At 53.6% G+C, this 13,077-nt stretch overlaps 1 protein-coding gene across 3 annotated transcripts in view; it reads left to right on the top strand.

Annotated features, from left to right (window-relative positions):
• Positions 1-10,113, top strand: part of DSCAML1 (DS cell adhesion molecule like 1) — a 94,772-nt gene extending 84,659 nt beyond the window's left edge. For 2 of the 3 annotated variants that reach the window (XM_042033972.1, XM_042033973.1), the window contains 13 exons: positions 877-1,030; positions 1,217-1,334; positions 1,432-1,595; positions 1,763-1,861; positions 3,453-3,641; positions 3,725-4,012; positions 4,101-4,256; positions 4,377-4,407; positions 4,755-4,873; positions 5,006-5,158; positions 5,355-5,549; positions 5,931-6,242; positions 9,243-10,113. In XM_042033972.1, coding sequence (XP_041889906.1) covers positions 877-1,030; positions 1,217-1,334; positions 1,432-1,595; positions 1,763-1,861; positions 3,453-3,641; positions 3,725-4,012; positions 4,101-4,256; positions 4,377-4,407; positions 4,755-4,873; positions 5,006-5,158; positions 5,355-5,549; positions 5,931-6,242; positions 9,243-9,697 — 2,433 coding nt within the window. In that variant the 3' untranslated portion in view covers positions 9,698-10,113. The remainder of the gene's footprint in view (positions 1-876; positions 1,031-1,216; positions 1,335-1,431; positions 1,596-1,762; positions 1,862-3,452; positions 3,642-3,724; positions 4,013-4,100; positions 4,257-4,376; positions 4,408-4,754; positions 4,874-5,005; positions 5,159-5,354; positions 5,550-5,930; positions 6,243-9,242) is intronic. The other variant, XM_042033971.1, reaches the window with a different exon arrangement.
• The last annotated feature ends 2,964 nt before the right edge of the window (positions 10,114-13,077 follow it).

Genomic DNA, 13,077 nt, shown 5'->3' with positions numbered 1-13,077 from the left:
TCTGCAGACTAGTGCTTATCAAAAGCTCCTTCTCAAACTCATTTCACTATCTGAGCCTCTGGTTTCCAGGGCAACATAATCTTTTCATCAAAGCAACTGGTAAAACCGCTGGGATCCGATATTGTTTTCTTGGCATCTTGTCAAAACTGTCATTTGGGTAAAAAAAATTATGTATACTATACAATATTCATATAGGTGTGTCTGCTTTGGGGTACACTCACACCCGTGTCCCTGCAAGGGCACGTGTGTGCTGACGGTGAACACACGGGTACCCTCCTGCTCAGGCTTAAATACACCCATCCTGTGCCACGGGGGTCGTGGAGCCCCGTCCCTGCCCGGTGCTGGCGTGGTGGCACAGCCGGGTGCTGTGCCAGGCAGTCCTTCCCCTCGTGCTGTGCTTTGGGGCAGGGGGACTTTGTTCCCGATGCGATGGGGACTGGCCCGGCGCTTGCACACAGCCAGCCCTGTCCGCAGGGCCACCGCAGGGTTGGGGCCGTCGCTGTGGGCAGTGCAGGAGTGACCCCACGCGGGTTTTGGGGACCCCTTGGCCTCTCGCTGTGTCCGCAGAGGGTTTGGGCCAGCCCGGCTGGGGTTGCCTCCAGGCTGGCCCCGCTGCAGCTTGCCGGGTGTCAGGGAAGCGTCCTTTCCCAGGAACAAGCCTTGCCGGCGCAGCCATCTGTTCCTGGGCTCCAGCCCGGCTCCCTGGAGAATCACGACACCAGCCGGCTCTCACCGGCATTGAGGGATGGATGCGAGGAGAGCTGAGCCGCTGCTGCTCGGGATAAACCCAAAGCACCGCAGTGGGGTCGGGGGTCTGAGGGTGATGGGGTGAGGGTGTCACAGAGGCTTCACCTTCTCCCGCGTGCCTCCCCGCAGGCCCCCAGCGAGTACGAGACCAGCCCGGACCAGCTCTTCTACCGCATCGCCCACCTGAACCGGGGCCAGCAGTACCTGCTCTGGGTGGCCGCCGTCACCTCCGCCGGCCGCGGCAACATCAGCGAGAAGGTCACCATCGAGCCTGCGGGCAAAGGTACGGGGGGCTGCCAGCCTGGGGGACACCTCCGCTGCTGTGCCCTGCCCCACGGCCCGCGGGAAGCGATGGCTGGGTGACCCCAGGGCAGAGGAAGGGGCAGCACGGGGGTCCCAGGCCTCCTTACACCTCGGGGGGCTGCGCACGGGGCTTGCCCTCCAGGCTGACCTCCTCCTTGCCCCCAAGCCCCTGCCAAGATCATCTCCTTCGGAGGCACCGTCACCACGCCGTGGATGAAGGACGTGAGGCTGCCGTGCAACTCCGTTGGGGAGCCGGTCCCTGCCATCAAGTGGACCAAGGACAGGTATGGAGGGGGCTGCCAGCCGTGCCGGGGGCTGGTGCCCGCTGCACCACCCTGGCTGTGTCACACACGGCTGATGTGCCCCTTCTCCTCCCGGCAGCGAGGACTCTGCCATCCCAGTGACAGTGGATGGCCACCGCCTGATCCAGGCCAACGGGACGCTGGTGCTGCGCTCGGTGAAAGCCGAGGACTCCGGCTACTACACCTGCACTGCCACCAACACCTGGGGCTTCGACACCATCATCATCAACCTGCTGGTGCAAGGTGAGGGCTCCCACCTCCGTGTCCATCCCTGCTGCCCGGGCTCTGTCCTGCACCAGGGGCTCATGCTGGCCCACGGATGGCTGCAAGGTCTCGTTGGCACTTTTGGGTGGCACAGTTTGGGGCGCTCTGCATGTGTGAGGTGCTCATGGGCTTTCCCTCCTCCCTAGTGCCCCCGGACCAGCCCCGCCTGACTGTCTCCAAGACCTCGGCATCGTCTATCACGCTGGCCTGGATCCCTGGGGACAATGGGGGCAGCTCCATCCGAGGTAGGCCGTGATGGGACTGGTTCCCTTCTCATGGAACATGTTTTCAGGCATGCTGTGCCACATTTTTGTATCTGCACATCAGTTTTTGCCTCTCCAAAATGCCTCAGAAATGCTTCAGAGTAAGGTTGATGCCTCTGAGCTCTTAGCAGGGGCTTCCAGCCCTGATGAGGGGTTTGTGAGATGTTTTGGACAAGCTGCAGGGACTGAGGTAGTTAATGAAGGGCACATCATTGGGTGCTGAGGTGGCCAGGGCCAGCCCCAGTGCTGCTCCATGTCTCCTGGCATTGGTGCCACTCTGAACCCACCAGAGCAGGAGTTGTCCTGCATCCCTGACAGGCTGTGGGCTTTGGGAGGGCTCCAGGAGCATCCCAGCTTTCCCAAGTCTCCTTTCTGCTCTGATTCATCTCATGAATTATACGTTGAAACAGCTGCGTGCAGAGGGGGGAGCGGGGAGCGAGGAAGGAGACCTCGCTTACAATTAATTAAAAGCATGAAAGTAATTACAAGCAAATCTCCCCAGCCAGCAGCCTTTCACTCCAGCGGACTCTGTTGATAAATTTGGTTATAATTGGATTAGAAATATTAAAAACATGCTGCATGTACAAAATAAATAAATAAGCAGTGGCAGGCACCAGGGTGGGCGGTGTGGGGGTATCGGGGCTGGTGTTGACACCGCTGGGAATCACGTGCCCATGGCCTTGGGAAGGTCCTGGTGTCACCATCCATAGGGAATCCTTGGCGGTGGGAAGGCGTAAGAAGTGTCCCCACTGCTCTGCCCAAGCTGGAGCTGGGTGTTCACAGAGCTCCTTCATGTGAACCCTCTGGCATTGCCACGGTGGTACCTGGGTGCTGTTGGCACCGGGGCCGTTGTGCCAGCTCTGCCTTGTGCAGCCCATTATGCACACAGCAAGGCAGGAAGCCTACTCTTCCCTGCTATTTTTATTTGAGAATTGGCTAAATAGCCTGCAAAAATAGCCAAACCCATCAGTGCACCAGGAAAGTTTGGTCAGCACGGCTTGGGCAGCGGGGATGTGCTGTCCCGATGCCCCTGGGGCTGTCCCTGTGTCCCTGCGCTCTCCCAGGGAGCCCAGCCCAGCCGCTGATGGCAGCGTAACAGGTTTGCTCATCTAGGACATAGTGTGCTTCCTAATACTCTTCATCACGGGAGAGGAGGCGGTGTGCAATGACAGAAGCAACTTCCCTGCAGCCTCCTGAGGGAGCTGCTTAATTCCGGCTTTCCCTTTATAGCCTCACACCAGTCAATCACAGCACGCACTCCCAGGTGGAAATGAGCACTGGGGCCATCCTGGGGTGCTGGGGGCAGGCGAGGTGTGACCAGGGGCGCTGGCAGAGCTCTCAGGAGGTTCTGGGTGAGAGCTCCTTGTCCATTTCTCCTGCCTGGGTCTGGGTGGTGGGCAGAGCAGGCAGTTTCCACCACCACTCGTGAGTGTGCAGTTGGGCAGGAATTGGTGTGTGATGGGTGCCCTGGCAGTGCACGGCTGTGCTGGACTTGGGCACAGGCTTTGTGCCAGCCAGAACCCCTTTCCCTCGCCCATGTGCCCAGAGGTGACCCCGCTCCTTGCTCCCACAGGCTTTGTGCTCCAGTACTCGGTGGACAACAGCGAGGAGTGGAAGGACGTGTTCATCAGCTCCTCCGAGCGCTCCTTCAAGCTGGAGAGCCTCAAGTGCGGCACCTGGTACAAGGTGAAGCTGGCGGCCAAGAACAGCGTCGGCGCCGGCCGCATCAGCGAGATCATCGAGGCCAAGACCCACGGCAGAGGTGAGCCTGGCCTGTGCTGTCCCTGCTCCACCGGGGGACAAGGGGGTCCCCTCCCCACCCTCCTGACAGCTCCTCTCCCACAGAGCCCTCCTTCAGCAAGGACCAGCACCTCTTCACCCACATCAACTCCACGCACGCCAGGCTGAACCTGCAGGGCTGGAGCAGCGGGGGCTGCCCCATCACCGCCATCGTCCTGGAGTACCGGCCCAAGGGCAACTGGGTGTGGCAGAGCCTTCGCACCAACAGCTCCAGCGAGGTGTTCCTGACGGAGCTGCGCGAGGCCACGTGGTACGAGCTGCGCATGAAGGCCTGCAACAGTGCCGGCTGCGGCAACGAGACCACGCAGTTCGCCACGCTGGACTACGACGGCAGTGAGTGGGGACACGGGCTGGGGGAAATGCCACCAGACACGGGGGGTCCCGGAGCGCTGAGTGCCCACCTGCCCGTGCTCTGCCCTAGGCACCATCCCCCCCATCAAGTCTGCCCAAGGGGAAGGTGACGATGTGAAGAAGCTCTTCACCATCGCCTGCCCCGTGATCCTGGCCACGCTGGGAGTGGCCCTGCTCTTCATCATCCGCAAGAAGAGGAAGGAGAAGCGACTGAAGAGGCTTCGAGGTGAGACAGGATTCGGAGGCACAGCACACAGGACCCCAGATTGTGTTCCTGGACTGCCTCATTGGGCCCTAAACTGCTCCCTTACAAAAAACTTCTTGTTTTTTTGTGTCTCCTGCACAGATGCGAAGAGTTTGGCAGAAATGCTGATCAGGTGAGTCTCGTATCTGCCTGTGGCTGGGAGTGGGTGGGCAGGCAGGGGAATAGTTGGTGCTGGGGGTGGTCCTGGCTGCTTTTAAGCCCAGGTGCAGCCCTCACTCAGTTTCAGACCCTCTCAGGCTCGCACCTGTGAAGGTTGTGGCAGTGACTCTGTAGCACAGCAGCCTAGGGCTCCTGGCTGCTCCTGCCTGCCCGAGGGTCCCAGCACCCACACTGGAGCTTGCCTGGGCAGAGCTGAGCCCCGGGTGGGCTGGCTGGTGGCAATCCCCAGCCCGTCCCAGGCTGGAGCCGCCGGGGCTCTGTCCGGTAATGGGCGCATCTGCGTCCCCTCTCACCTCACAGCAAGAATAACCGCAGCTTTGACACGCCGGTGAAGGGGCCCCCGCAGGGCCCCCGACTGCACATCGACATCCCGCGGGTGCAGCTCCTCATCGAGGACAAGGAAGGCATCAAGCAGCTGGGTAAGCACAGGCAAAGCTCCCATCCCCTCGTGTCCCAGAGTGCTGGGGTCCCACGGACGGGCTGAGTGTGGGCCAGCAGGTGCCCACATTGCCTGGCTAGAGAGAGGTCTGAGCCGCAGCTTCCTCCCCCAGGGGATGACAAAGCCACAATCCCGGTGACCGACACGGAGTTCAGCCAGGCCGTGAACCCCCAGAGCTTCTGCACGGGCGTCTCTCTGCATCACCCAGCCCTGATCCAGAACACGGGGCCCCTCATCGACATGTCCGACATCCGCCCTGGCACCAGTGAGTGTGTGAGGCTGGGCTGGCTGTGCTGGGGGTTGTACACGCAGTGTGGGGGAACCTGTCCCCCGGCCCTGGCTGGGCCCAAGAGCAGCTGCTGGGAAGGCAGAAGGGGCAGGCAGTGCTCCAGGGAGAGGGAGCAGCATCCTGGCTGTGTGTGGGAGGGACCCTGCGTGACTCTGTCACCTGCGTGCCGTAGACCCCGTGTCAAGGAAGAGTGTGAAGTCTGCACACAGCACCCGCAACCGCTACTCCAGCCAGTGGACACTCACCAAGTGCCAGGCGTCCACCCCTGCGCGGACCCTCACCTCGGACTGGAGGACAGTGGGCTCCCAGCACGGCATCACGGTCACCGAGAGTGACAGCTACAGCGCCAGCCTCTCGCAGGACACAGGTATGCAGGGCCAGAGCCTCCCTGGCACCACTGCTGGCAGGGGTCTGCTGCTTTGGGGCACGCAGAGACCCCAAACTGTGAGTTCGGGGTGACTGCAGAACTTATCAGTGGGGTTGTGGAACCACAAATTGGTGGCCTTGAACAGCCAGGGCTGTGCCCAGTTCTGCGGACAGATAAAATCGTAAAAACCCAAAATGTTTTGGGTTGGAAGGGACCTTATTGCTCATCTCATTCCACCCTTCCACTAGACTGGGTTGCTCCATGCCCCATCCAACCTGGCCTCGAAGGTGGCCAGGTTTATCCCAGCAGGGACAGCTGTGGAAAAAGGCATTCCAGTGCCAGGGAGAGCTCCCAGGTAGGTGACACATCCTCTCCCCACAGACAAGGGGCGGAACAGCATGGTGTCCACCGAGAGCGCCTCGTCCACCTATGAGGAGCTGGCGCGCGCCTACGAGCACGCCAAGCTGGAGGAGCAGCTGCAGCACGCCAAGTTCGAGATCACCGAGTGCTTCATCTCCGACAGCTCCTCGGACCAGATGACCACGGGCACCACGGACAACGCGGACAGCATGACCTCCATGAGCACCCCGTCCGAGCCCGGCATCTGCCGCTTCACCGCCTCCCCGCCCAAGCCCCAGGACAGCGAGCGGGGCAAGGGCGTGGCCGTGCCCATCCCGCACCGCGCCAGCAAGAGTAGGTTCACATGGGCTCTGGGGGGGTCCTGCCTGGCCTCCTCAGTGCCCTCCCTCCTTGGGAGGCCTTCCCAGTCCTGTTTTCCTTGGTCTTCCTCCCCATGCTGTAATGTTCTCTCTCCGTTGCTTAATGTTGTTCCTCATTCCTTGCTATTCCACCCAAGCTTTGGTATTTTTTTTCTCCCAGTTCCTTGGTATTTCTCCCCATTCTTTAGGATTCCTTCCCATACCTTAGTATTTTTCCCCCTGTATTTTACTATTCCTTCCCACTCTTTAATATTCTTTCCCCATTTTTTACTGTTCCTTTCCACTCTTTAATATTCTTTCCCCATTTTTTACTATTCTCATTCTTTGGTGTTCCTTTACACTTCTTAAGTCTTTCTCCACTCCCGGGTATTTTTCCCACATTTTTACTCTTCTTTCCCATTCTTTAGTATTCCTTCCTATTCCTTAGCATTCCTTACTGTTCTTTCCACACCCCTTGCTATTTTCCCATGTTTTTTTAATTATTCCTTCCCATATTTCAGTATCCCTGGCTACTCTTTACTGTTCCTTCCCATTCCTTAGTATTCCTTCCTATTTGTTAGCATTCCTTATTGTTCTTTCCTAATTCCTTTCTATTTTTAATGTTTGGTTTGGTGGTTTTTTAGTATGCCTTTCCATTCTTCAGTGTTCCTTCCCATTTTTCAGTATCCCTGGCTATTCTTTTTTCTTCCTTCCCCGTCCTTAGTATTTGTTACCATTTTTTAATATCTGTCAGTTATTCCTTGTTATTCCCCCCCATTTTTCAGCACTGGCCCCAAGACCCTCAGTACCTTCCCCATTCTTTGCTGTTCTCAGTATTTCCCCCCCTTGTTTTTAGTATTCCTCAGTGTTTATCAGTATTTCTCCCCATGCTTTAGGGTTCATCAGTATTCCTCAGTATTCCTTCCCTATCCTCAGTGCCAGAACCCCGACAATCCCCCACCCCCCATGACCTCAGAACAATACCTGGAAGATATTTTAAAAATACATAGGTGGGAATTGATAGTTAATTTATTTACTGATCCTAGAACACAATATAATGGGACCATCTTTCTCTGCAAGTTAGACCACGTATCTTTATGGTATAGTTTAAATAGCACAGAGTGTATTAATGTTACAGCATTGTAACCTTATAAAAAATGGAATTTACAGAACCTATTACAAAGCATACAAGATTTAAGGCAATATTGCTATAATAACACAAATATAACAATACAACACCTGTAAGAGACAATATAATAATGCAGGGGCCTTATATATATATAAATATATTAAAATATGTTTTAGATTTATATATAAATATATATTATATAAAAATTTGTATATATGCAATATATTTTTAATATGAAAACATATACATATATGAATATATTTCACACATAATTTATATAGTCCTAATATAAAATTATATATATTGATATATAAATTTATGGTTTATATAGAAATTTCTATATTTTTATAGAGAAATTTCTATATTTATAAACAGGTTTATGTATACTTATATATAAATTTTTACATAGTTACACATAGATTTATGTGTATATCTATATAAATAGTATGTATTTTAATATAAAAATTATATTTTTATGTAAAATGTATATATATATATACACACATAACCATGAATCCTGAAATTAAGGTATTATTATATACAATCCTATATCTGTCTGTGCTGTATCCCATACTAACACCACAGATCCTGCAGTGCATTCCCTACAGCTCCTGTGAAGAGAGGAATGTGCCCTTACAGAACACACTGCACAATATATACAATTAAGGCAGTAATGCTCTATGGATACAGGTGTTACATATTGCAAATATAAAAGGCAAACCAATAACAGGGTTTTACATCTATGGACAATATAAATCTGTAAATTAAGGCCCTACAGCTGGAGGTGATGCTGTAGAACACAAAGGCACCAGTGTAATAGAACAGAAATAAAACCCTGTAACACCGATAACAGCCAATATAACAACACGGGGTCTTATCCATACATAGACATAAAACCCTTAAATTAAGGCACTAACTATAGATGATGCCATAACACAACACAGCAGAATCTGTTGTTTATGGCAGCACAGCCACTCACCTTGGCAGAGTAAAGCCTGATGTATGACACACCACATCCCCCTGCCGGGACAGGCAGGACACGGAGTTCGAGGAATATTTCCCACTGTACTTTACAGAATGGGCGCTGTGCCTGTGTCAGACATTTAGCATCACGCTATGACTATTATATAGTAACACTGTATATTCAGTATTACATCACGTTGTAGTATTTATCACTCTGTACATTTAGCATTATACAATTACCACTATGATCCATTTAATTGTGATGCATGTGATCCAGCCACAATTAACATTATGATCCATTACAGGACATTACGTACAGCAGTCAGCGCTAGAGCTGCATCCCAGGCGTGTTGCAGGGAGCGGGACCATTTTGGGATGATGATGTGACACATTCTTTAGAGCACAACGTGTTCTCTAGAGCACAACGCATCTCCCTCCGTAGCGGGACCTGTTCTGTATAGCACAACACGTTCTCTCTCAATAGAACAACATGTTCTCCGTAGCCCGACACGTTCTCTATAGCACAAATCGTTCTCTCTCAATAGAGCAACGTGTTCTCTGTAGCCAAATGTGTTCTCTCTCAATAGAACAATGTGTTCTCTGTAGCCCAACACGTTCTCCGTAGCCCAACGTGTTCTCTCTCAATAGAACAACACGTTTTCCGTTGCCCGTGTTCTCCGTAGCCCAACACATTCTCTCGCAATAGAACAACGTGTTCTCCATAGCCCAATGTGTTCTCTCTCAATAGAGCGTGTTCTCCGTAGCCCAACACGTTCTGTATCAATAGAACAACACGTTTTCCATAGCCCAACGCGTTCTCTGTCGCACAACACTGACACGGCCACACGGTGGGTGGCAGGAGGGTCCCTCCAGAGCCTTACCTGCCTGCTCTTCCCTTGGCAGGTGACTACTGCAACCTCCCGCTGTACGTCAAGTCGGAGGCCTTCTTCCGCAAGCCCGACGCGCACGAGCCGTGCCCGGTGGTGCCACCACGGGAAGCCTCCATCCGCAACCTGGCCCGGGCGTACCACGCGCAGGCCCGGCACATGACGCTGGAGCCCGGCTCCAAACCCCTGGGGCTGCCTCCCCCGGCCTCCGCCGCAACCACCTTACCTCAGAGGACTCTCCCCATGCCCGGCCCGGCGGGTCCCGCACCCGCGCCCGCCGCCAGCGCCGCCCCGGCTCCCCCCGTGGCTGCCGAGCCCCCCGTGGCTGCCGCAGCCGCCGAGGCACGGGTGCCCACGCACTCCAAAGTGGGGGGCTCCAGGGACTCACTGCTGGAGATGAGCACGTCGGGGGTAGGCAGGTCTCAAAAACAGGGCGCCGGAGCCTACTCCAAGTCCTACACGCTGGTGTAGGGCCGCCGCCGGATGCTGCTCGTTTCCCCGCGCCATTTATATTTAATTAACAAACTTGTACATAACGGACTCTTTTGTATAAATGAAGCTATTTTCTTCTTCTCCGAACAGAAAAAGAAACCAGGGCACAAAGAATTTGATGTTACAGATTTAAAAATATAATATATATGTAAACATATATATATATTTCACATCATTTTGAAAGGGGCACAAGGAAAGACTCAGCGACTTTTTTTTTTCTTTTCTCTCCCTGATCTTGTCGGTGGTTTTAAAAAAGGAACGTCTCCGAGACATTGCATGCTATTTTACTGTTCTGAAAACAGCAGGAGTTGCTTCAATTTGCAAATGCTTATGTGTTAATACCTTTTTCTATGAAAAAAAACCCAGCGCTGTGTGCAATAAAGGTTATGTTTATACATGGGGCGTTTGTTAAGCGAGCAGGGAATTAGGCAGAGCAGGGGTGGGGCAGGACAGAGCAGGAGAACGGAGTGGGAGGGTACAGAAATACTAAGACATGGGGTTAAATATTGAAGAATAATAAGGCATGTACCCAACCTGCAGAGCCATGGGGCAGGAGGAGGGTCAGGAACAGGAGCAAGGTCCTGGGAATGGTTCTGCAGAGCAGGACAGCCCAGCTCCAGCCCAGGACGAACCATGGTGCCAAACAGGAAGCCTGGTCCAGCTCATCCAGAGGGGTGGACAGCTGCCCAAACCCTCGTGAGCCACAGCAGAGCTCTGGCAGCTCAAGGTAAGCACAGGGTGGCTCCAGCATGGGATTTAGCATCCAGCAAGGCACAGCAACTCCTTGAAGCAGAATGTCCTTCCCTGGGATGTGTCACAGCCCCACGTGGGAGCAGAAGTGGCACCACTGTCCTCTGTCACAGCTGAAACACATCCTGGTGAATCCAGCACAGTGCCCTGAATCGTGGTGAATCATGGCACAGGGCAGCACAGCACTGCACAGGTGCCCCAGGAGACCACAGAGAAACACAGTGAGACCCAGCCCTGCCCCACACCATAATTTGTTCTTATTTTCCCCTTTTTCACTACCAGCCACACCAATATCAGACCAAAGAAAGGCAGGTTCTACCTTCCCCTTTGATAAAAGGTTGTGAAAGCAAGAGCACCTGAAGCTCTGGGGCTGCCAGCCCTCCTTACCTGCTCCAAAGGCAAAATATAGCTCAGGTCATTATTAACTCTTGTTTTAGTTACCCAAAGTAGAACCTCACCGTTCTGAGGAGCTTCTGGTGCTACCTGAGGTCTAATTAACTAACTGCACTTTCATTTCCTTAGTTCCTGTAATTTATAAGCACAAGTTTTCATCACTTTCCCATCTATGCTTGTTACCAACTGGTTCCAGCTCTTTCTTTACAGATACATTTCCTATTTTAACTCAAAGCAGCAGTTGGAGCATCTACACACAGATTTGTACTGCTCTCTTATTTTTCCACTCTTGACAGGGTTTAATTCATCAGCTATAATCAAGTGCTGCAGAGGTCATTTTTTCAACCTCTCTCCTTGATTTTTTTTTTAATTGACGTAGCCAAATTAAAATGACATGCAAATACAGTGATGTTAGTGCAGCTTCCACATGCAGCATTACAGTACCCTTCCCAGCCTACTGGCACACTGGTCAGCAGATCCTCCTTTGCCATCTGGTTCTCCCTAACTAAGATAACTCCTGGAATCCTGCAGAGCTGGAAGGGCCTTGGCCAGAGCCTGGCAGCTGTTCACCTCTGGGGCTTGAGAAACAAGCTGCTAAGACAATTTCTTGTGCCCATTTTTTATAATTTTTGGCCATTATTCAGGTACCACTCAGAGCCAACCTCTGCCAAGGAACATCCCATGTGGAAAGGGGCTGGTGAGGAGGCATCAGAGCACGTATGATTTATAAACCATTACATAATACAGGTTTTAAAGCAAACCAAGTGCCCAGCCCTTAAAGCAGGGTCACGGCCAGGCAGCACCTCCAAAACACCAACCTCAGGCTTAGAATAGAAACAGAAGGGGAAAACAGAATTAAAAATAGAAGAGGCAAGAAAAGGCAAGCATGTTCAGCTGCGAGAGTAAGCAGATTAGCAAGATAAAAAGAGGAACAGATTAACAGAGATTAATACAACTTTATTGGAATTGGCTAGTACAGATTTCCTTCTACATCTCGGCAAGGATTCCCTCCCTTCCCTTCCCCAGCAGCCACAAGCCCTGGTCTTGCACAGCTCAACACAGGACGAGTTTCCAGCACCCCCCTGTGAGCCCCCACCACCCCCCTGCCCTTCACCACAGCAGGGTTTGAAGGAGAACAGCCCATTCAGGCCATGCCAGCCCAGTTCTGCCTTCCAACAGCAAACAGATAAGAAGCCATCAAGCTCAGAAAAGCTGAGTTTTGTTTCAGGTCTGCTTTACCAGCTGCCTTGCACAGCACTCCAGCCAGACCTTGGGCTCCCTGCCACAAACACCTTCTAGAACCAGCTCCAGAGGAGAGCCACCAGCACTGGGTGCCACCACAACCAAGCCCAGACAACAAAACCCCCAAGCTGATGGTAAGTAGGAACAGCTGGGGGCAGAGTCCTGGTAAGAAAGGCTGAGGGTAATTATGCCTGGAGAGGACAATAAAGGGTTCCCAGGACACAGCTGAGCAGCTCTGCACAGAAAATCCAGCAGCACATACACTCAGAGCAGCCCTGGTCACAGCCAGCAGCTCCTCCATGTCCTGCTCCTTCCCACAGACCCCCCCCAGCACCTCCTCACAGCAAACCTGCTGCTCCTCTGCTGGCCCAGAGCTCGGGGCTTTCCTATTCCCTTTCTCCAGAACTCCAGACACCAGCACTCAGGAACAGCTGTTCAATGCCCAAACACTCTTGGGGTCCCGTCCCTGCCAGCCTGGGAGAACCAGGTCTCTGCTCAGCTTTGCTGCACCAGAAGGCCAGGCCAGGGGTCTGGGTGGGCTCCAAGCCCAAAGCCAGCATTACCAGAGGGCTGTCTCGGGAAGGACAGCGGGGCCAGCCCCAGGACAGAGCCCCACCCAGTGCCCGCTCTGGAACCAGGACACCCCAACCAGTTCTCCCCTAGAAAAGGTAAGAGCAGCTCACAGCTCACCTCCTGCTCCCCTCACAGCCTGCAGCACATTCCCTTGGCAAGGTCCCGCTCCAGGCTGGCCCCTGGACACCACGCTGGCCCCTCTGCAGCCGGACAGAGCAGGGGACAAAGGCAGCTTTTCTACCTGGCTCCAGAGGCAGAGTGGAGGAGGAGGTGGAGACACAGGGGAGGGTCATTGGGGTTGTTGAGATGAAACAAGGCCCAGCTGGGCAGTCACCTGCCAGCACAACCAGCCTCAGCTGTGCAGGACTCCCTGCTGGAGCTCACAGCATGACCCAAGGGCT

This window comes from Corvus kubaryi, unplaced genomic scaffold, assembly GCF_017639235.1.
Source record: "Corvus kubaryi isolate FWS band 111438036 unplaced genomic scaffold, C.kubaryi_AGA036_p1.0 37367, whole genome shotgun sequence".
Taxonomy (NCBI): domain Eukaryota; kingdom Metazoa; phylum Chordata; class Aves; order Passeriformes; family Corvidae; genus Corvus; species Corvus kubaryi.
This window is presented reverse-complemented; position numbering and strand designations above follow the sequence as displayed.